Raw genomic sequence first — 21,793 nt, forward strand, 5'->3', positions numbered from 1 at the left:
ATTTTGGAGGCAAAAATGGGGGAGGGTTAAGTTGCCCCCATTAGGGAGAAATGGGGAGGTTTGGAGATGACCTTATTTAAATTAAAGAAAGATAAATCTATTTTAGTTTTTATTTCAAATATATAACAAAATTTAAATTATAGAAGGATAATTTTTTTTAAATTCACGTATCTAACAGAAGAATTAGAAGGACTCCACTTATCAAAGATACTAAACCAGTATGAGAAGTAGTTTTAATTCGATCATAATTTTATTTTTCATTCATATATCCGTATTTTAAATTCAAAATTTTATTACAACGATGAATAGTTTTGTCTTATGATTTTCAAGTGGCCTATATATATATATATATATATATATATATATATATATATATATATATATATATATATATATATATATATATATATATATATATATATATATATATATATATATATATATATATATATATATATATATATATATATATATCATGTAAAATTGTGATCTACGAGGTAAGGACAGGGTAAACTTATCAGTAAAAGATACTCCATGATAATTACAGGAATACTTATTTATTTCAGCTTATTATGTTCTAGTATTATTCCTAATTAGGCTAGGGCTGTGCATAATTTGGTAAATATCGAATTACCGTATCGAAACCAAAAATTTTGGTATTCGGTATTCGATATTTTGGTATTCGGTATGTTATTTGGTTTATGTTTTAAAAAAAATTTGGTATTAGGTATGGTATTTGATATTTTAAAATAAAATACTGAAATATTGATATCGTACCGAAATATATATTATAATACACAATACACATTTTATTAATTATAACATAAGTATAAGAAATCTAAAATTTTACTTTCCTTTATTCTCTAAGTTCATCAATTAACTCTAAGCAAGTAACAAAACATTTCTCTAAGTTTTCTCTCTCTAGGTTGGTATATGTTAGTTTTGGACAAAACTTTTGTCAATAAACGTTTTTAGTTTTGTACTTTTGAATATTTTAATTAAGAATATTACCGTCTATGACTCTATGCACTAGTTAGTATTCAAACCGAATAAACTGAAGTTACCGAACCGAATAAACCGAAACCGAATATCGAAAATATCGAACCAAAATATCTAAATACTGTACCGTACCGACCGACGAACACCCCTAAATAAGGCTATCATGAGCTTTTTTCTAAATAAAAAATTTATCAAGAAAAAGTTTACCAATGTACTTTGATTTTTTATTTTATTAATATGATTCGAATTTTGTTTTCTTAATAAGATGTTGTGCTGATATGTTCATTCACTTTTTAAAATGGAGACTTCACTTTTTAAAATTTTTGTGTACGCCCTTGGATAGGATCTCATTAATCTTAATAAGATGTTTCGGGTCTGAAATTTAGGTATATAAAAAATCATGGTACAGAGAATCCCAGATGCAACATTAAAAAAAAACTTGTGTTTTAATCTAATAAGGTACTAAACTTTATTTTTGCAGAAGGTTTAGGTGACGGAAAATATTTCAAGAAACTTATTTTTTGAATAGTATTTTCGATGTTAGACAGTGAAACAATGTTTCCAATTTTTTATTTATTAAAGATTGAGAATAATCTTGGCTAATCGGATAGTATTTCGATATATTTTTCGGAATATTAAAGAATAAATTATGACAATTCATTTAGCCAATTCCAACTTTTTGGGATTGAAACATAATTGTTATAAAACGTGATACATGAAGATTCACATAGCCAATTTCAAATTTCGTACTACTTGTTGTTCGTTGAACTTTACACTATTTTCCTGCTTGAATATATGTTTTATGATGTCACTCAATATAAATAACTGAACATATTATTCCAGCCCATTAAGATCTCTAACTCATTTCCTAGCACAATCTTAAAAACATCAAAAGGCTTGACCTTTAACACAACAAATTTTAGAACCTTAAGTTGCATTTCCACAGAGCAAAGGCTAGAACATATGTTAATTCACTTGTATTTGAGAATCATAATTCAAGAGCCTCTTCAAAGAGCTTTGTCATAATATACGGATAAGCCCCCTATACTACATAAATGACAATCTACAACTATTTTCCCCATACCTTTTTGGTGCCTTCCACTACTCAATATATCAACAAAATTCAGCACATTTATCTTGTGATATCATTGTGTGTCTTAAACTTAAACCAACTCAACAATTGCCATAATAAACCATTCAATCTACAAAGTCATGAATCATCTGACCTCCAAACTGCTGTCTGAGTCGATGTTCGTGTAGTTGCTGCAACTGTTGCTGTTGTTGTGCAGCCTCAGCATTTTGCCTTAGACCCAATGTCAACGACACAGCTCCTATACCACCGATTTCAAGTCCATTTCTCTGGTAAGGTACAAACCCCATTAACGAACCGTCCATGCTAGCAGGAATGTGACACTCTAACCTTGACCGCTTTTCTTGATTCTTCCACAACATATCTTCGTCTAATCGTTCCGAGGGACCGATCCCTGGGCAGTCATCTTGCTTCTCTGACATGCCACTCATGTTGAGCACATTGAAGTGTTGGCCACAATTTGAAATGCTGATGCTACTTCTATGCAATCCATCATTTACTTGGTTTGGTCGTTCTGTCACGAGCTTCCCCTCTGATCTTCTGATACTAGAACCGGTTTGATCTCCCAATCCTTTAGTCTCCAGTGTATGAATTTCTTCAACCATTGGTTTCCAGACACGAACACGTGCATTAATGAACCAATTAGAAACCTGTATTAAACATATCAGGCTTCGTTTTCTGTAATATCATGAATGTAGAACATAAAGTTTAGGCATTTCTTTCGATACGCTGCAAACCGTACCTGGTTTCTAGTTAGGCCAGTCTGAGTGGCCAACATGTGTTTATCACTATCAGTAGGATACCTAAAAGTAAAAAAAATTCATTCATTCATAACATTATCAAATGGAGTCAAATGCGGCAGTGGATTTTCAACTATTTAAAAGTGAAGAGGGCGATAGAGGATAGAGATTTACGGGTGAAGGAAGTGGTCGAAAAGCCAAGCTCTAAGAATAGCCACAGCACGCTCGGGTAAGCCTCGTTGGGGCCTCCAGACATGTTGCTGGGATTCAAAAAAGGCCACCCCGGCTCCACCAGCTTTCTGCTTATGTAAGTTCTGGTCAATGAATTTCATCTTCGATGAAGTTCCATCACCTTTGCTCATGCCAGTTGTTGCAGGGGAAGGCAAATCTTCACCTAATGCTTGCCTTATATTCTTTAGGTTATCCGAGATGGAATTCCTCAGTGATCTAAAATGTTGCGAGATCGATTTGAGAGCTAAGGAAATGTAAGGGGTCGCTGCACTAAGCCCAGCCACAGTTTCAAAGGATGAGACCACCATTTGCATTTGCTGATGATACTGTTTATATCTTCTACAAATCTGTCACAAGTATATTTAAGTCAATTTAAAAAGTTGTCCTCTAAATTAAATGTGCACCAAATATAAAGAAGCAATATAGTGGAAAATGTTCCATTTGTTGCTTCTATTTCTGGACTTTACTATAACGAAAATTTCAAATACAACTTTGAGCCGAAGGTCTTCGGAAACAGCCTCTCTACCTCCACAGGGCAGGGGTCAGGTCTGCGAACACTACACTCCCCCGGTCCCACTTGTGGAATTATACTTAGTTTGTTGTTGTTCAATTTAATCCCAATAATTTGACAGTGAAGTTGGGTTAATCTGTGGTAGAATGTCAAATCAATTGGTAGAACAAGTAATTTTTTAATAAATGTCGGCAACAGAGGTACTTGGTCAGGACATTGCTTTACAACTATGAGAACATCAAAGTATGGTCTTTAAATGATGAGATTCTACTTTAATAAAGTCACTAAAACATAACATCATTGATTGAAAATCATTCTATTCAAAGCAATGCTCTTTGTTGAGTAAATAAATATGTTCATGCTGATGGAGAACGTAGATGTTAAAGGCACCAAATCATATAGATCGGCCGGCAAAGAAAAAAAGAAAGTAGGTTTAAAAAGGTAAAACTATGTCCTACAACAAAAGCAACCAACAGTCTCTTTGCCATGTACCTTTAACAAGCTGCATATTTGCAAGAAACAGTAACTAAAGCTGAGAGCCATTACAAGTGTAAATATTAGGCAGCGAAAACCCCACGAAATCACCAATCTAAGAAAATAGTCTTAAGCAAGGGAGATTCAATCCCAAGGAGTACCATATGTTGTGATACTTTGAGAGAGTAAAAACATATATGATGTTTATTCAGCCAAGTGAACGAACAAACTGCGCATTTTGATTATAGTATATGTTTTTTAATAAATCCTATATCTTTTCCAAAAGAACGAACAACTTCCTTCAGTTTTATGGAGCTAGTGTACAATACATCATATTAAGAACAGTTTCACAGAATTTGATCGGAGTCTAATTTTTATTATAGCCAGGTTTAATATCAATTTATAAAAGTAGGATGCAAATAAGTCAATGTACCTAACATGAATTTTATACTGAAGGGCGCACTAAATACTATAACAAGTGCTACTATCGATAATCATCAAAGTTTCTAGTTCAGAAATAGGGCTCTTGATTTATTCCAACTATTAGAGATACTATACCATGTCCCATTTTACATAAGAAAAGTGACATAGTGAGATACCATTATTTCATCAATGCTTCAAGTTATAAGTTTAGCTACAACGGTTAGCTAAACTGATGTCTCTATCATATGAAACTGAAAATGGAATATCGAGCCTATTAGAAACTACTCCATCTGTTTCAATTTACATGAACCTATTTCCTTTTTGGTCTGTGCCCAAAAGAATGACCCCTTTTCTTAAATGGAAACAATTTACCTTTATGCAATGATTTATACCCCACAAAATATATGTGACTCAATTTACACCACAAGTTCAAAAGTCTTCTCTCTTTTCTTAAATTCAGTACCCGGTCAAATGGGTTCACATAAATTGAAACGGAGGGAGTAGAAAGTAGATAACCGTACAAACGTCCTTCAAAAATCCGCATACGAATGAAGATAAATGAAAAAGCAATTCCTAATGTATGAAATATCTTCATTCTTGTTCTACGGATATTTTGAAGGATACTATCATTTGTAAACGTTGCCAGGCCGGGGCGGTCTAACTGTAAGAGCACAACGCGTGATGTGTGGGTTGGGCGCAAGTCAACTTCTCAAAGATTTGAGCTGCACTGCAGACATAAATCTGAGATTTAATTATAGAAGGGTAGAAGGATAAAAGGGCAAGCTCATTATCCCCGAGCTTCAAACCGTACGCCACTATGCCTTCGGGCTTTGTCAGTTGTAAAAAAAAGTAGATAATCTACCCAGTAAAAAAAATCCACAAGACATAACGGTGGGGATGCATGCAAGAAAAGGATTCACCGACAGAAGAAAAATGAGAACTCTTGAGAAATTCTAGACCTTACGAAAATTACATTATACATCAGATTAAACATTTTTGTGATTGGAAGTATGCTATGCAGGAAAACTAAAACATCAATTGTGTGACATTAAATTAAGCTAGATAAAAGGAAATATTGCACAAACCTCATCCTGCATATATATTAGCTTCGCCTTCTTTTGCAAATAATCAGGCCGGCCATTGGATTCGGCTGATGAGCCACCCGAATCTCCGACAATGGCTCCTGATGAAGACTCAGCAGCATTACCATCACAAGAAACCCTAACACCACCCTCACGAACTTTCTTCGAGAAAATGCAACTTTTAACGGCGTTTGATCCAGCTGCAAGATTGCAAAGTTCATCCATCAATTGTTGCGCCGGCCTTAGAAACTTTGAGCTTTTCAGTATAGTTGCATAACCAGTGAAAGGACCAAGTGGCACTGCACTCCGATGTGCAATTGCAAAATTCTCAGATAATGGATTTCTTTTTTCCATCTGTACCATATTTGTTTTTGATGTTGGAACCGGCGAGAGCGAAAGAGCTAACGCCTGAGCGTTAGAATTATCAGGAGCAGTACTATTTGTGCTCACATTTGTACCCAATTCACAACTAATCCATTGATGACATCTCTCAACCGGCCTGCTTACTAAGTCAGAAGAGTTTTTCACGTGTAACGGGCGAGAATGATCAACATAATTTGGAAGCAAAAGAAGTTCATTCCCGCTCTCCGTCCAAGAACCACGACCAACCATTTCTACACCTTGGGTTCCAACAGTAGCTGAAGTAACAACTTCTTGAAGAGTGTCATGGTAAAGTACTGAAGTGGAACTAAATTGCATATTACTCGACGAATTAGTCATGGGAGAGTGCTGAATTTCTTGATAATCGAAAAAATTGGGCTTCACATCAATGGTAGAAACATTATTCAAATTCAATGATCCCGATAAACCTTGATCCTCTACAAACATTGGAGTACTTAAATTGCTTTCAATAACAACTCCAGAACCACTTGAATAATTTCCAACATTATTCCAATTACAATTACCGGTCTGTTGCAAATCAACGCTTTTCCAATTGCTACAATTTTGTGTAACATCATGACTAACTCTATGATCAAGCCGATCACTAGCAGCTCGCAACTCTAGATTATGCATCATCATAGTATCCTTATTTGACACTACAACAGGTTCCGTGCTTGTACCGAAATTAAACATTTCAGTTGACAATACAGATGGATCATAAGATATATTTCCATATTGATATGGTTGAATTCCTTGCTCCGAATTAAACCTCAACCTTTCTCTCCTGCTTTGTTGTGCTACATGAAATTCAGACGTTTGGTCGCTCATCTCCAACTAGAAAATTAAAAACCCAATCACTCAAACAATTCTATACTTTTTTTGATATGATCCACTTTTAATCTTTTATCATTCACTGCCTGCATGGTCCAAGAAACTGGAAAATTTAAAGTTCAGCAGAAAAAAAGGCGTAAACGAAGTTGAAATAAATATCATGTTATAATGTTAAGAGTAGTATAGTAACATGAAATAGCACTGGAAGTCTAAGTTTGGTAGGTACAATAGATACATAGGAAGCAGATGGGAAATAATAAATGAGAAATTAATAGAGTTACAGTGACACAAAACAATAAAAAGATACTACAACAACAAACCCACTATAGTTTCACAAGTGGAGTCTGGGAGGGCAGATAATACGCATACCTTATACCTATAGTGAATGAGACTGTTTCCGATACACACGCTAGACTATCGGCAAGAGAAAAAAATGTGAAAAGAACGCTGTAACACACAGGGACGAAGAAGGGAAGGAGACACAAATTCCAGTCCAAAAATTTAGTACTGTTAAAAGTTTTCCCAGTCTGAAATGCTAGGCAGTAATGTCTCCTACAATTAGCCTTATAGGACAAGCAACAACATTTTACCACGCTATCTCTTCACAACAGTTGCCACAAATTGATTAATAAGTGTGTGGAAGGAAAGATTTACCACGAGTAAACTTACACCAAAGAAGTTGCTAACAAGAAAAAAAGAAAACATACTGTAAAACGTAAAGAAAGAAAAGAAGATGTTCCTAACAAGTAAAAACAAACCCTAATTATAACCCCAATATGAAAACTTTATATTTTTTTTATTTCACTTCATTTCCCGCGGTTACAAAAAAAAGTTGCGAATAAGCAAAAGGACCACGAGTTCTAAAACTAGGAAACTAGAAAATGGCCGCGACAAAATTTCATGAAAGTCTCTTTTGAGCTATAACTAGGCTTAAACAGTCTTTCTAAACACAGAAATACGTACACAGTTAAAACTTTCGAAAAGAATTCTTGTATAAAGGAGAGGAATAAAAGACAAGTGATTTAGTTACACAAAACCAACCTAAAAAGATTGAAAACAAAAATAACAGTGTTACAGTAGTAAAAGTTTCAAGTAAGAAGATAATTACCAGTAAACAAATATATGATCAGTAAGAACTCGGTAAAACTTGATATAGAGAAAAATCCATTAAGGAGAAGAATACGCCGGCAAGATTATTTCCCGATGAGTTTTCCGGCGAGAATATAAGTGGAGAGAGCTAGCTGTAGTATAGAACTAAGGAGAGGGAAGTAGTAGTAAGTAGGACAATGATTGCCAAAGTTGGGGGTGGGGTTGGAGTGGGGGGTGGGTGTGTTAGAAGTGATAATTGCCAAGAAATTTTAGCTTTAACGTGTAAGAGAGAGAGAGAGAAGTAGTACTTGCGTAGTAGGTTAGCTTTTTAAGGGTTTTTGGCGGACAAGGGATGGGATTTTAACGTCTCTTCGACGTTAGATTTGACGGCGAATATTGTCACAGTCAATGAATCTTCATGAAATGAAATGGATTGATTTGAATTGAACAAGAGCCTTTTGGACAAAATATTATTTAACCATAGTTTTAAAGGAGAAGAAGCTTCAAATTTCTTTTTTGTAATAAAGTATAAACTATTACGAGAAATATAAAATTATAGTGAATGTCTATTCTTCCTCCATGGTCTCAACCCCGAAAAGGTCGAATTCGTGCAAAAAAGTAACATCCGAGATTTGTGAACAAACCGGCTTGGGACAGAGAAATTCGGATGAACACCACAAGGGGGGCATAGGGCTGTGTGAACGCGACTTTCATTAAGAGAAAGACGTGTTCATCTCAAATGCTTAATGACATATTCAATGACTATTTTCTTTACTTTTCATGCCTATACAAAGGCCTTGTAATAGATAGGATAATACACATAATTGAAAAAAAAATAAGAATCTCTTCTCTATATATATATATATATATCTCTTAGCTTATTTTTTCTTGTTCCATTTTGTTACTTTGAGTTATATTTTATAACAAGTTATCAGCACGAAGTTCTAGCCAGCTGAGTATCACGACCCAAAACTAACCCCTGTCGTCATGGCGTCTATCGTGGAACTAGGCAAGCCGACTCATTTCTAAAACAAAACGATATTTTCATTTCAAAGATAATTTCAAGGTTATTTAACATAAAACCTCCATTTAAAGAGTTCAAATCAAAGAAAAACAGAAGTGCGGAAAAGAAAATCCCGACATCGAGGTGTCACTAGTCATGAGCATATACTACAATCTGTCTAACAATATCAAGGCTAACTCAGCCCGGAAAATAGCTAAATAAAACTAGAGGAAGATAAAAGGGAGAAGAGCAGGGGTTGCGATCGCCAAACAGCTACCTTGCTATCTCCAAGAAAATCTGCAATCAGATCACTCAATAATCGCTACCGTGTCCAGCTACACCTGGATCTGCACACAAGTTGCAGGGAGTAACGTGAGTACGCCAACTCAGTAAGTAACAACAATAAATAAAGACTGAGCAGCAGTGACGAGCAATAAAGTATATAACGTTCATATCAGAAAATCTCAGTAAAATACCACATACTCTTAAAAAAATCAGGATTTGAATCAAATATCTCGTTTAAACCCAGTTCTAGTAAAAATCATTTAAAGACATTTTTTTCCAACAGTTTTTCAAATAAAGGCTCAATGCAAAGGTGAGCAAAAATGATGAAATCATAAACAACCCCTCGGGCAAAACATCACTCATATACAGCCCCTCGGGCAAACCTCACAGTCACTCGTGTCACTCGGGCATACCTCATAATCACTCTTGCCACTCAGACATACCTCACAATCACTATTGCCTCCCAGTCACTCGGCACTCGTACTTAGTAAGTACCTGCGCTCACTGGGGGTGTGTACAAACTCCGGAGGGGCTCCTTCAGCCCAAGCGATATAATCTGCACGGACAACTCACGTGCGATAATAATAAAGTATGCTGCAGGCGGGCAGCCCCGATCCACACTCATCCTCACCAATCAGGCCCTCGGCCTCACTCAGTCATAAGTATGCTGCAGGCGAGCAGCCCCGATCCACACTCATCCTCACTAATCAGGCCCTCGGCCTCACTCAATCATAAATATCTCAAGCCACTCGGGCATTTTAGTAAAACAGGGCATTCGGCCCAAAATATTTATATACATCAAAATAGAGTCATAAAAACTGAGTTATGCGGTAAACAAGTACAAACATAATTGAGTATAGATTTTCAATCGAAAACAATGAGAGGATGGTAAGAAACAACCCCTAAGGGTCCAAACAGTATTGGCGCAAGGCCCAAACATGGCATTCAGCCCAATTTATAGAAAAGCTTTCTAAAATATATAAGTATCAATGGTTTCAACAAAGTATGCAACTTTACAGTTGCTACGGGGCGGACCAAGTCACAAATTCCCAACAGTGCATGCCCACACGCCCGTCACCTAGCATGCGCGTCACTAAAAATAGTAGAATGATATAAAATCTGGGGTTTCATACCCCCGGGATTAGATTTACAATCGTTACTTACCTCAAAACGTGAAATTTTTTACTCTGCTATGCCTTTGCCTCACAAATCGACCTCAGAATACCTCGAATCTAGTCACAAATAATTTATTTCAGTCAATAAAATTTATTGAAATTAATTCCACAAGATAATAATAATTTTTCCATAAAAATTTGAAAATTAGCTCAAAAATCGCCCATGGAGCCCACATCTCGGAACCCGACAAAAGTTACAAAATCCGAAAGCCCATTCAACCACGAGTCTACCCATACTAATTTTACCAAAATCCGACCTCAACTCGACCCTCAAATCTATAAATCTTATTTCCAAATTTCTAAGTTCCAATCTCTGATTTACACCTCAAAATCATGTAATCTAGTTGGATTATTCGATGATAATTCAATATTATGGAGTAGAAATGATCACAAGGGACTTACCTCAAGTTTTCCTTGAAAATATATCAAAAATCGCCTCTCCTCAAGCTCCAATTCGTCAAAAATGGCAAATGGGACGAAGTCCCTGTTTTTATAATTCTGCCTAGACATCCTCGGTTCTGCCTTGATCTTGGCCTTCGATCGAGGTCCTCGATCCTGGTCCTCGGTCCTGCCCCTCGATTATGTCTTCGACCCGGCCTTCGACCGTGACTCTCGACCCTGGGCTCGATCATGCATTCGATCGTGGCCCTCGACTCTGGGCTCGATCATGGCTTCGATCGTGGCCCTCGACCCTGAGCTCGATCTGGGCTTCGATCGTGGCCCTCGACCCTGAGCTCAATCTGGGCTCGATTTCTGGGCAGAAGCAATTTCCAATAGAAGGAAATTGCAGCAGCTGTTCTAGTTCAATATTTGATCCATTAACCATCCGAAACTCACCCGAGGCCCTCGAGACCTCAACCAAATATACCAACAAGTCCTAAAACATCATACGAACTTAGCCGAATCCTCAAATCACCTCAAACAACGCTAAAACCATGAATTACACCCCAATTCAAGCCTAATGAACTTTGAAATTTCTAATTTCTACAAACAACTCCGGAACCTATCAAATCACGATCGATTGACCTCAAATTTTGTACACAAGTCCTAAATGACATAGCATAGGTATTCCAATTTTCAGAATCGGATTCCGACCCCGATATCAAAATGTCAACCCCCCGGTCAAACTTCTCAAAAATAAAACTTTCGGCATTTCAAGCTTAATTCCTCTACGGACTTCCAAATAATATTCCGGATATGCTCCTAAGCCCAAAATCACTATACAGAGCTATTGGAATCATCAAAATTCAAATCCGAGGTCGTTTACACATAGGTCCATATTCGGTCCACTTTTCTAACTCAAATTTTTTATTTTTTTCAATTATGAGACTAAGTATCTCATTTCACTCCGAGTTCCTTCCGGACTCGAACCCACTAACCCTATATAACATAATATAGCCGAATAATACCAAAAAGAAGTAGGAATGGGAAAAACGGGGTTATAACTCTCGAAAGGACCGGCCGGGTCGTTACACTGAGTTGTTATGATGCGGCCAATGCCAGTAGCGTCATTTAATATTAATAATATGGTAAGAACGATGATGATATAAGGTGTACAACGCCAACATATATTCGGCCATCACAATTAGCCTTTTCTAATTAGTTTTCAAGTTTCTTTACACTTTGCTATTTATGTTTCCATAGATGAACAAACTTGCTTTACGGAAAAGTTTTTCTTGAAAATTCATCAAGTCATGTAAGGATTTTTGGTGTAAAGAACGATAAATATTTTTCCTATAATAAGTATTATGTTCCTATGTGTTAATATTAAGAAACACGAAGTGAAGACTTTTGAGAGAGCACATATTTTTCCTTTCTATTTTATCGCATATCTCTTTCATCTTAAAGTGGGATAATTATCACAAAGGACACATAGATTTTAATTGATTATGTATTTTTCTATATTTGCTTGATACTTTTTATTTGATTGAGCTCAATTAATGAAAGTTCGCATATGCAAATTAAATTTAATCGTCACCAATAGTGAAAACCCGTCCCATAAGTCTAAAATAAGACATGATGTTATCGTGGAGGTATGAATGGACGAGGACGTGGTAATAGACGAAATTATAGTCGTCATCATTATGGTAATGAGAACAATAATGGCTCTCAAAATAATTCTTCACTTTGTGAAAGTGATGTTTGCCATTGATATGGCATGAGATTTTATAAAGCACATATAGATTATTATGTTCTATTCCTGAAGTGAATGTGAAAATAATGTGATAATCATTATGAATACATATTCATTATTGGAAGAATATGAACGTGCTAGTGGTAGTAAATATACCACACTCACCTCGAGGAGGGGGTTTGAGATGAAATAAGAAAATAATATCATTATTATGGCATGAATGGTCATTGGTCACGTACCTATTGTACGCCAAATATTATGGCAATGTGATTATTAAAGGGCAACAATAATGCAAGAAACAGATCTTGCATCTTATTTTGACCATGACCATAATGGTATAACTTTCTCTTTAAAAGAGATATTCACCATATAGACGTTGATGAATATATGGTAGTACAAAATTAATTGAAGGCTCTAGAAGAGCTACTATAACTCTGCCTAAGGGAACAATACTTATCATAGAGAATGCAATGTTCTCCTCCGAGTCCAAGAGGAACTTGTTGAGTTTTAAAGATATCTTCCGAAATGGATTTCATATTGAGACAATAGATGAGAATAATCTCGAATATCTCATCATTACCAAGAAGGTCTCTGGTCATAAAAGGGTTATTGAGAAGTTCCCATCTTTATCTTGTGGCCTGTATTGGATAAGAATTAGTGCAATTGGGGCACATTCTATCGTAAACCAAAAGGTTACTGATTTCAATACTTTTGTACTTTGGCATGATCAATTGGGACATCCTGAATCAATTATGATGCAACGAATTATAGAAAACTCAAATGGGCATCCATTAAAGAATTTAAAGATTCTTTTAAATAATGAAATTTTTTGCAGTTCTTGTTATCAAGGAAAGTTAATTATTTGACCATCACCAACAAAGGTTGGGATTGAGTCCCCTGCATTCTTGGAATGTATACAAGGGGATATTTGTGGACCTATTCACCCACCTAGTGGGTCGTTTAGATATTTTATGGTCTTAATAGATGCATCTTCTAGATGGTCTCATGTATTCCTATTGTCATCTTGCAACCTGACATTTGTAAAATTAATGGCACAAATAATCCGATTACGGGCACAATTTTTCGATAATCCAATTAAGTCTATTAGACTTGATAATGCCACTGAGTTTTCATCCCAAGCATTTAATGATTATTGCTTATCAATTGGGATAAAAGTGGAATATCCTGTAGCTCATGTTCACACTCAAAATGGCCTTGCAGAGTTTTTGATTAAATGTCTGCAATTGATAGCAAGACCATACCTCATGAAAACCAAGTTACCCGCTTCAGTTTGGGGTCATGCCATTTTACATGAAACAATGCTAATTCGTCTCAGACCGACAAATTATCATAAATATACCCCGTTACAATTAGTTTTGGATCATGAACCTAATATATCCCATCTAAGAATTTTTTGATGAGTTGTATGTGCCTATAACACCGCCATATCACACCAAGATGGGTCCCCAAAAGAAGGTTAGGAATATATATTGGGTTTGAATCGCCCTCTATTATTCGCTACCTTGAAACATTAACAGGAGATTTGTTCACTGCTCGATTTGCAGATTGTCGATTCGATGAGACATTTTTCCAAAATTTGGGGAAGAAATTAGTAAAATCAAACGTGAAATTTTATGAAAAAATACATCATTGTCTCATCTTGATCCATGTGCCTCTATTTGTGAAAAAGAGATGCAAAAGATTATCAATTTGCAGAAAATAACAAATCAAATGCCAGATTTATTTACGGATCTGAAAAGGATAACAAAATCACTTATCCCTGCAGAGAATGTTCCTATACGTATTGATGTTCCTGTTGGACAATCTTCTAGTGTCATAGCTAATGAGTCAAAAGCACGCCTAAAGCGTGGCAGGCCATTAGGTTCTAAGGATCAAAATCCTAGAAAAAAGAAAATAAATTATCAAGATGACACTACAAATGATAAATTATCAAGATGACACTACGAATGAGTCTCATAAAGAAACTTATGATTTAACCAATCCTAAAATTCAAGAGAAAATCAATGAGGCCGAGACTCAAGAAAATAAGGAGCTATCAATAAACCCAATCGATATTGAGACAGATTAGAATCGATTGAATATAGTTGTGGATTATGTATTTGTATACAATGTTGCATCTAGCATTATGCAAGATAATGAGGATCTTGAACCTCAATCCGTTGGAGAATATCGACAAAGACGTGATTGGCCAAAATGGCAAGAAGCAATCCAATCTGAGTTGGATTCACTTGCGAAACGTGAAGTTTTTGGGTCTGTAGTCCAAATACCTAATGGTGTTAAACCTGTTGGCTATAAATGGGTCTTTGTACGTAAAATGAATGAGAACAATGAGGTACAAATATATAAGGCACGCCTTGCTGCATAAGAATTTTTACAAAGGCCTGGTGTGGATTATGAAGAGACGTATTCTCCTGTTATGGATGCTATAACGTTCTGTTATCTCATTAGTCTTGCTGTCCATGAAAATCTTGACATGCATTTAATGGATGTGGTTACAGCCTACATTTACGACTCACTTGATAATGAGATATAAATGAAAATTCCCGAGGGATTTAAAATGCCTGACGCATATAATTCAAAGTCTAGGAAAATATTTTCAATCAAATTGCAAAGATATTTGTATGGTCTAAAGCAATCAAGAAGAATGTGGTATAACCGCCTTAGTGAGTATTTATTAAAGGAAGGTTGTATAAATGATGCTATTTGTCCCTGTATTTTTATAAAGAAAACAACATCTGAGTTTGTTGTACTTGCCATATATGTTGATTACATAAACCTTATTGGAACTCCTACAAAACTCCAAAAGGCAATTGATTATTTAAAAAAGGAATTCGAGATGAAAGATCTCGGAAAGACAAAATTATGTCTCGGTTTGCTAATTGAACATTTGAAAAATGGGATTTTTGTTCATCAATCTGCCTACATAGAAAAGGTATTAAAATGGTTTTACATGGATAGAGCACATCCATTAAGTACTATGATGGTTGTTCGATCACTTGATATGAATAAGGACCCGTTCTGACCTCAAGAAAAGAATGAAGAGCTTCTTGGTCCTGAAGTACCATATCTTAGTGCAATTGGTGCACTAATGTATCTTGCTAACACTACAAGGCCTGACATAACTTTTTCAGTTAATGTCTTAACAAGATATAGCTCCGCTCCTACAAGGAGACATTGGAATGGAATCAAACACATATTGCGGTATCTAAAAGGGACTACCAATATGGGCTTATTTTATGACAATGATTGCAATCTCGATCTTGTTGGTTATGCCGATACTGGATATTTACTTGAACCGCACAAGGCTTGATCTCAAACAGGCTATGTGTTTACACATGTGGAGACACTGCCATATCTTGGCGATTGACTAAGCAATCAATCGTGGCTATTTCTTCTAATCATGCCGAGATAATTACTATTCATGAAGCAAGTCCAGAATGTGTTTGGTTAAGGTATATAATACATCTTATTCGAGACAAATGTGGTTTGAAGTGTGACAAACTACTCACAATTTTGTATGAAGACAATGCTGCATGCATAGACCAATTGAAGGGAGGATTCATAAAAGGAGATGGGACAACACACATTTCACCAAAGTTATTTTTTTACACATGATCTTCAAAAGAATGGTGATATCAATATGCAACATGTTCTTTCAAGTGATAATATGGCTGATTTGTTCACCAAATCTCTACTGACGTCAACCTTCAAGAAACTAATGTACAAAATTGGGATTCAAAGGCTCAAGAATGTGAACTGATGCTCTCATCAGGGAGAGTTAATACGCGTTGTATTCTTTTTCCCTTACAAGATTTTATCCCACTGGGTTTTCCTTGCAAGGTTTTTAACGAGGCAGCCAAAAGGCGTATTTCTAAACATGTATACTCTTTTTCCTTCACTAGTTTTTTTTAATAGGATTTTTTTCTAATAAGGTTTTAACGAGGCACATTATCTATGGATATCCAATGGGGAGTATTATAAGAAATATCAAATTATGGTGAATGTCTACTCTTCCTCCATGATCTTCATCTCAAGTGCTTAATGACATATTCAATGACATATTTTCTTCACTTTTCATGCCTATATAAAAGCCTTGTAATAGATAGGAAAATACACACAATTGAAGAAGAAATAAGAATCTACTCTCTCTTTCTCTATATATCTCTTAGCTTGTTTTTCTTTGTTCCATATTTGTTACTTTGAGTTATATTTTATAACATAAACGAAATAATTTTGTGAAGTTTTCATGTATTTTTGTTCGATTAACGTTTTTATTCTGTATACTTTTTGAATACAAATTTTAACTTTATATGAGAGAGTACTTTTCGCAATTTAGATGAAGCTTGCCCTTTAAACTTAAGCTAAACATGCATAATACATTAATTTCTAATTTGATGATATCTAAAGTCTTCAAGTAACATGTAGTTTAACCATGTTAAAATACGGTGTACAAATAAATAAAAATTCCTGTATTTTAGGTTTTTTTTATATATATATATATATATATATATATATATATATATATATATATATATATATATATATATATATTATAAACTCACGTCATCTAGAAAAATAGAAAGTCATATCCTAATAAGTTGGGCGATGTTACTGACCAAATAAATGGTAATTTATCTTTCAGTAGAGAAAGAATAAACTATTTCCTCACAAATTGAAGACTTTTATATTAAGATCCTGTGAAATATTATATTTTAGTACCTTAATAAATCTTGTTATTTCTCTATTTACTCTAGCCTCAATTCGATCGGCCATGGGGTTTTATCTCTGCCAAAAGTTGAGGAAAATAATTTCATTGCTACTCAGTAAAAAGATTCAAAGTGATGTTTTGAGCAAAGAATTTTATGAAATTTATTTCCTTTCCCTAATTTAAATTTGAAATCCTACACAAAATTGAAATAGATTAAAAACAAGTTCTAATTTTGGCATAGACTAGGTTCTTGAAAAACATAAGAAATCTTTAAAATCATAAATAGATTGTTGAGGAATATTTTCCTGAACTAACGAATATTAATTATTCAAATCTTTCTGAATTTTAATTTGCCAGAAAACAAAAATCGTGAGAAACTTGGCCAATTATATCAGTACTTTACCATACGCAACTCGCTTGAGCGCCATATGTTACACGTATAATAAAACCGTATTGTTTTTTTTTCGTTCACATATTTAAGAATAGTTAAAGGACTGTAAAAATTTAGTAACTATAAATTACTAAATTTTTTAACTTGCTGAAATAATTCGTGGGCATATTTGAACAGCTAAGTGGGTCCATCAACTCCTCCTCCTCCAATCTCAAAAACACAAAGGTCCTTTGAGCTTGCTCTCATTTTTGGAAAATTTGCGGTGTATCTTTTGTTTGGTCTTTTTTTCTTTTTTCTTATTATTATATTCTTTTTATGTTTAAGGACATCCTTATGCAACATTTTTCAAATAAAATCTTTGGGAAACGAATGAACATATTTTAAAATAAAAAAGATCCAAATATGCTATTGAACTATGAGAAACAAATATGATTTGTCCGTCATTAATTTGTTTTGCACAAACATATATCTATCATCCAATACTTGCTCCTAATAAAGCCCTTATTTTAAACGGGGCCATATGGACTGCATATTAGGTTCCACGCGAATATTTTGAGTGTATATTTTATCCACTACATTTCTTATGTTTTTCTGGTATTGAAATATCTTATTTGACTAATGGCAATAAAATAAAAGTTTGTAGTGATAACATCTCCCTCAAATCGATTGTTTTCCTTATGTAAATTTTAAATACGAACAACAAGGAGTAAAGTGTAGAAAAATCTAAATCATTTCCTAGAATGCCTAGCAGAGTACTATCGATACTATGAAGGCAAAGATATAGTCACTCGAGGAGCATGTTGATGCTAGTGTGATCGAGGCAGCCAACAATATTCCAAGGTGTTCGTAATGCACAAAAAGTGGAGAATTTCCATTGGTACTTGGAGAATTACTTCAAGCACGACAAAGCGAGGGACGATGAGACCAAGATCAACACTACTGTGTTGTACCTCTCATAGATCGTCGCGCTGTGGATGCTTCAAATGTTATGTAATGTCTCGTAATATTCTTTTTTAAAAAAGGCATATTGATCATTTTAGCAAATTAATTAAAAAAACCCAAAAAATAGGGAATTAGGGCCAAAGCCCATTACGGGAGTCATAAAAGGCAAAAGATTAGTCTTAGAAGCCATTAAGCTTCGGCAGAAGCATTCAAGGCAATAGAAAAAAGAAAAAAAAGATGAAGGCACAGAGGAAGAAACAAAGGAGAAGAAGAATAAGGAGGAGGTTGGAACCAAGCTTTGGTAAATAGGTAACAAAGTATTCTTATAATTTTATTCCACTGACATAACTTCATACACCTTGTCATGGGTTGAATTAAAGGATAATACCAACAATTTGGATTTAAAAATATCAATTTGCTTGGATATGAGGAACCCATGAACAAGAGTCAGATTTTTATATCCAAGATATGCTAAGTAATGAATTAGTCAAATTGGATCAAAAATATATATATATATATATATATATATATATATATATATATATATATATATATATATATATATATATATATTTCAAAAGACCGATTAAGCAGACAATGATGCTAAAAGTAAAAATCTTCTGCTTGTACTATATTCATTAGGAAGATATGGGAAAGTAAACTCAGTGTTACTATTTAACTATAAGTTTCCGGTATACTTAGTAAATAAGTTGAAGTAAGGTTTGAGAAGAGAAAAGCAAATTTGCGATAGATTTACTTAGAGAAATAAATTATAAAATTATGGATGGTAACATTAACGTGAACTTCCACGAAGAAACAAGTTAGTTCATGAATAATATAAACCTGTAATGAAATAGTTGTTGAGAACTAGTTTTAATAATGTTATGAGTTTCGAACAGATGATATTTTTAAGTGACACTAAGTCATGGGTTACTGAAATTATAACTCGTTATCACTTAAATTCAGTAAACTTGGGGGTTAGAAGATAGTAATACTAAAATTATATTGATTTATAGATTGCATACGAATTAAGCAATTGGACGATAAGCAGTCGAGCTTTGGTAAGTTGGCTTCGAGAGATGAATAGTAATCTTACCGCAATTTGTGTTTTCATAACCTGCATGATTTATACTATATTTTGAAAATAAAAGGTATTACCGAATGTTTGAAATTTCATGTGGGACATGTCCTTTACTTGATATGATACTGAATAGTTTACTTGAGATATTTACAGTTATTTAAAAGGTTCTCAGTGTTACTAGATATGTTTTACTCTCACTTGAGATATGATTACCATTACCGAAATTTGGATTACATGATTTGATAAGAATTAAAATTCCTGTACTATTTTGAAAATGCTTCCATGTGAATATTTACTGTTTACAAAGAAAAGTAGGGAGGAGAATTTGAAGGATCTCGTAGCTAACGGAGGGTTCGTTAGACCTAGTTCACCTTGTATTTACCAATTACCGAGTATAGTTATAGCCCTCACTAGTGGAAAAGTAGAACTAGCATATAATTATAGTTTTCCCTCGACTAGGGACCTACAGTTATATTTGACTTCTTTTATGAAGGGGCCCACATAGTGATACAAATTACATGATCCTTTCTTGGAAACCTCCCAAACATAAAGATTTGCTATGAGAAAGTGTTTACTAATTTTATTATCGATTTGTTAAATTGATTTATGTTACAGGAAATATATGAAAAGATTGATTATATTTACTGTTTTAGAAATGGCATTATTATGATATTTTCTGTTTGATATACTAGCATATTTTTTGACTTGTTACTCACTGAGCTAGTGACTCACTCCCCATTATTTTTTACAGATACCGCAGTTGATGCATGAGGAGATTTCGTTAATTAGAGCGCACAAGTTGATAGTTTTTTGGTGAGCTTTGCACTTGTTCACGTGGACGGAGAAATTTTTTATAGTTATGGTCTTTTCTTTGAACTCTTAGAGTCGCTCCATAGTCATTCTTATAGTGTCATGAGTATTCTTTCGTTATTATAGACTTATGATGAGTATTGCACTTATTGAACTTGGAGATAAATTAGTATTTCTGGTTGTTAGTGGGTTGATTAGTAATGGTGGAGACTTATTTTGGTTAATTGATAAGTTGTTGATTGTTTGGTTTGATATTAGGATGGTTAGTTGTTGATTTTGAAACAGGAAATTCTTTTGGATCGTCCAAAGCAGGGAAAACTCTGTCTGTTTTTCTGTAAAATACCGATAAGGCTTTCTTTGGAGCACTTACTCCTAAGCGCTGGTCACGATCTTAAATTAGGTCGTGACAAAGATGGTATCAGAGCTTAGGCTTTAAGTCCCGAGTCATGGAGTAATGCTTAGTAGAGTCTGGTTCATGAGTATGTAGGTGCCCATACTTATGATCTTGAGGCTACTGAACATCTAGGAATGTTTTCCCTTCTTTCATTCTTTGATCGTGCGTTGAGATAACTTGAGATTGACTTTGGAGTATTTCTTTTGCAGATGGATAGGACACGCATACCTTCATCTGCTGGACATGGTGCTGGACGTGGTGCTACCCGAGGTGGCGGTCAAATTGGGGCTCATCAGACTAGAAGACATGCCCCTCCTCAACTTGAAGTTGCAAACATGGGTCAACCCAGGCTGTTATGCCAGATCATGTGCAAGAACTAGGGGTGGGCATTCGGTATTTGGTTCGGTATTTAAGAATTTCGGTTTGGTATTTCGGTATTCGGTTTATCAATTGTATATACCAAATATCGTACCAAATTATTTCGGTACGGTTCGGTATTTTTTATTTTAGTTCGGTACGGTTTCGATTTAATAATCGCTAAATAAGCAACACTAACGAGTGACAACAGTGCACAACGATTAACAAGTGCACAATTCTGTGCAACAGTACACTGTGCACAACGATTAAGGACTAAGGAGTACAACATCTTCACAATGTATAATTCAAACTCCAAAGCTGCCAATTCAAAGTGCACATTGCACAATTCAAAACTTAACTCACACAGTGCTGCAGAATTCAAAGTGCACATTGCACAATTTACAATTCTGCCTAACTCACACATTGCACAACGATTAAGGACTAAGAAGTGCAACATCTATACAGTGCACATTGCACATTGCACAATTCAAAGTGCACATTGCAAAATTCATAATTCTGCCTAGCTTACACAGTGCAGCAGAATTAAAAAAAATAGAGACTCTAACAGTGCAACAGTAGTAGCAGAATTAACTTAGTCTTAACAGTGCAACAGTAGCAACAGACTCTAACAGTAGCAGCAG

The 21,793-nt window shown here is 34.8% G+C and overlaps 1 protein-coding gene and 1 long non-coding RNA gene across 3 annotated transcripts; one reads left to right on the forward strand and one right to left on the reverse strand.

Moving 5' to 3' along the window:
* Positions 1-1,949: 1,949 nt before the first annotated feature.
* On the reverse strand, positions 1,950-8,150 carry LOC107813887 (uncharacterized). 2 transcript variants are annotated; one of them, XM_016639203.2, is made up of 5 exons: positions 7,871-8,150; positions 5,554-6,848; positions 3,004-3,407; positions 2,832-2,892; positions 1,950-2,739 (listed from the first exon to the last, which is right to left on the reverse strand). In XM_016639203.2, the coding sequence occupies exons 2-5, from the start codon at positions 6,757-6,759 to the stop codon at positions 2,197-2,199; spliced, it is 2,214 nt and encodes a 737-aa protein (XP_016494689.1). In that variant the 5' UTR covers positions 6,760-6,848; positions 7,871-8,150; the 3' UTR covers positions 1,950-2,196. The 2 variants fall into 2 exon arrangements, with proteins under 2 accessions (XP_016494689.1, XP_075078141.1); XM_075222040.1 differs by having other exon boundaries at positions 5,554-6,865; positions 7,871-8,007.
* Positions 8,151-18,712: 10,562 nt separating this feature from the next.
* LOC142164388 (uncharacterized) lies at positions 18,713-21,304 on the forward strand. Its single transcript, XR_012695164.1, has 3 exons — positions 18,713-18,819; positions 20,343-20,404; positions 21,005-21,304. It is a non-coding gene; the product is annotated as an uncharacterized LOC142164388 (long non-coding RNA).
* Positions 21,305-21,793: the final 489 nt, after the last annotated feature.

Source organism: Nicotiana tabacum, chromosome 9 (assembly GCF_000715075.1).
Source record: "Nicotiana tabacum cultivar K326 chromosome 9, ASM71507v2, whole genome shotgun sequence".
Classification (NCBI taxonomy): domain Eukaryota; kingdom Viridiplantae; phylum Streptophyta; class Magnoliopsida; order Solanales; family Solanaceae; genus Nicotiana; species Nicotiana tabacum.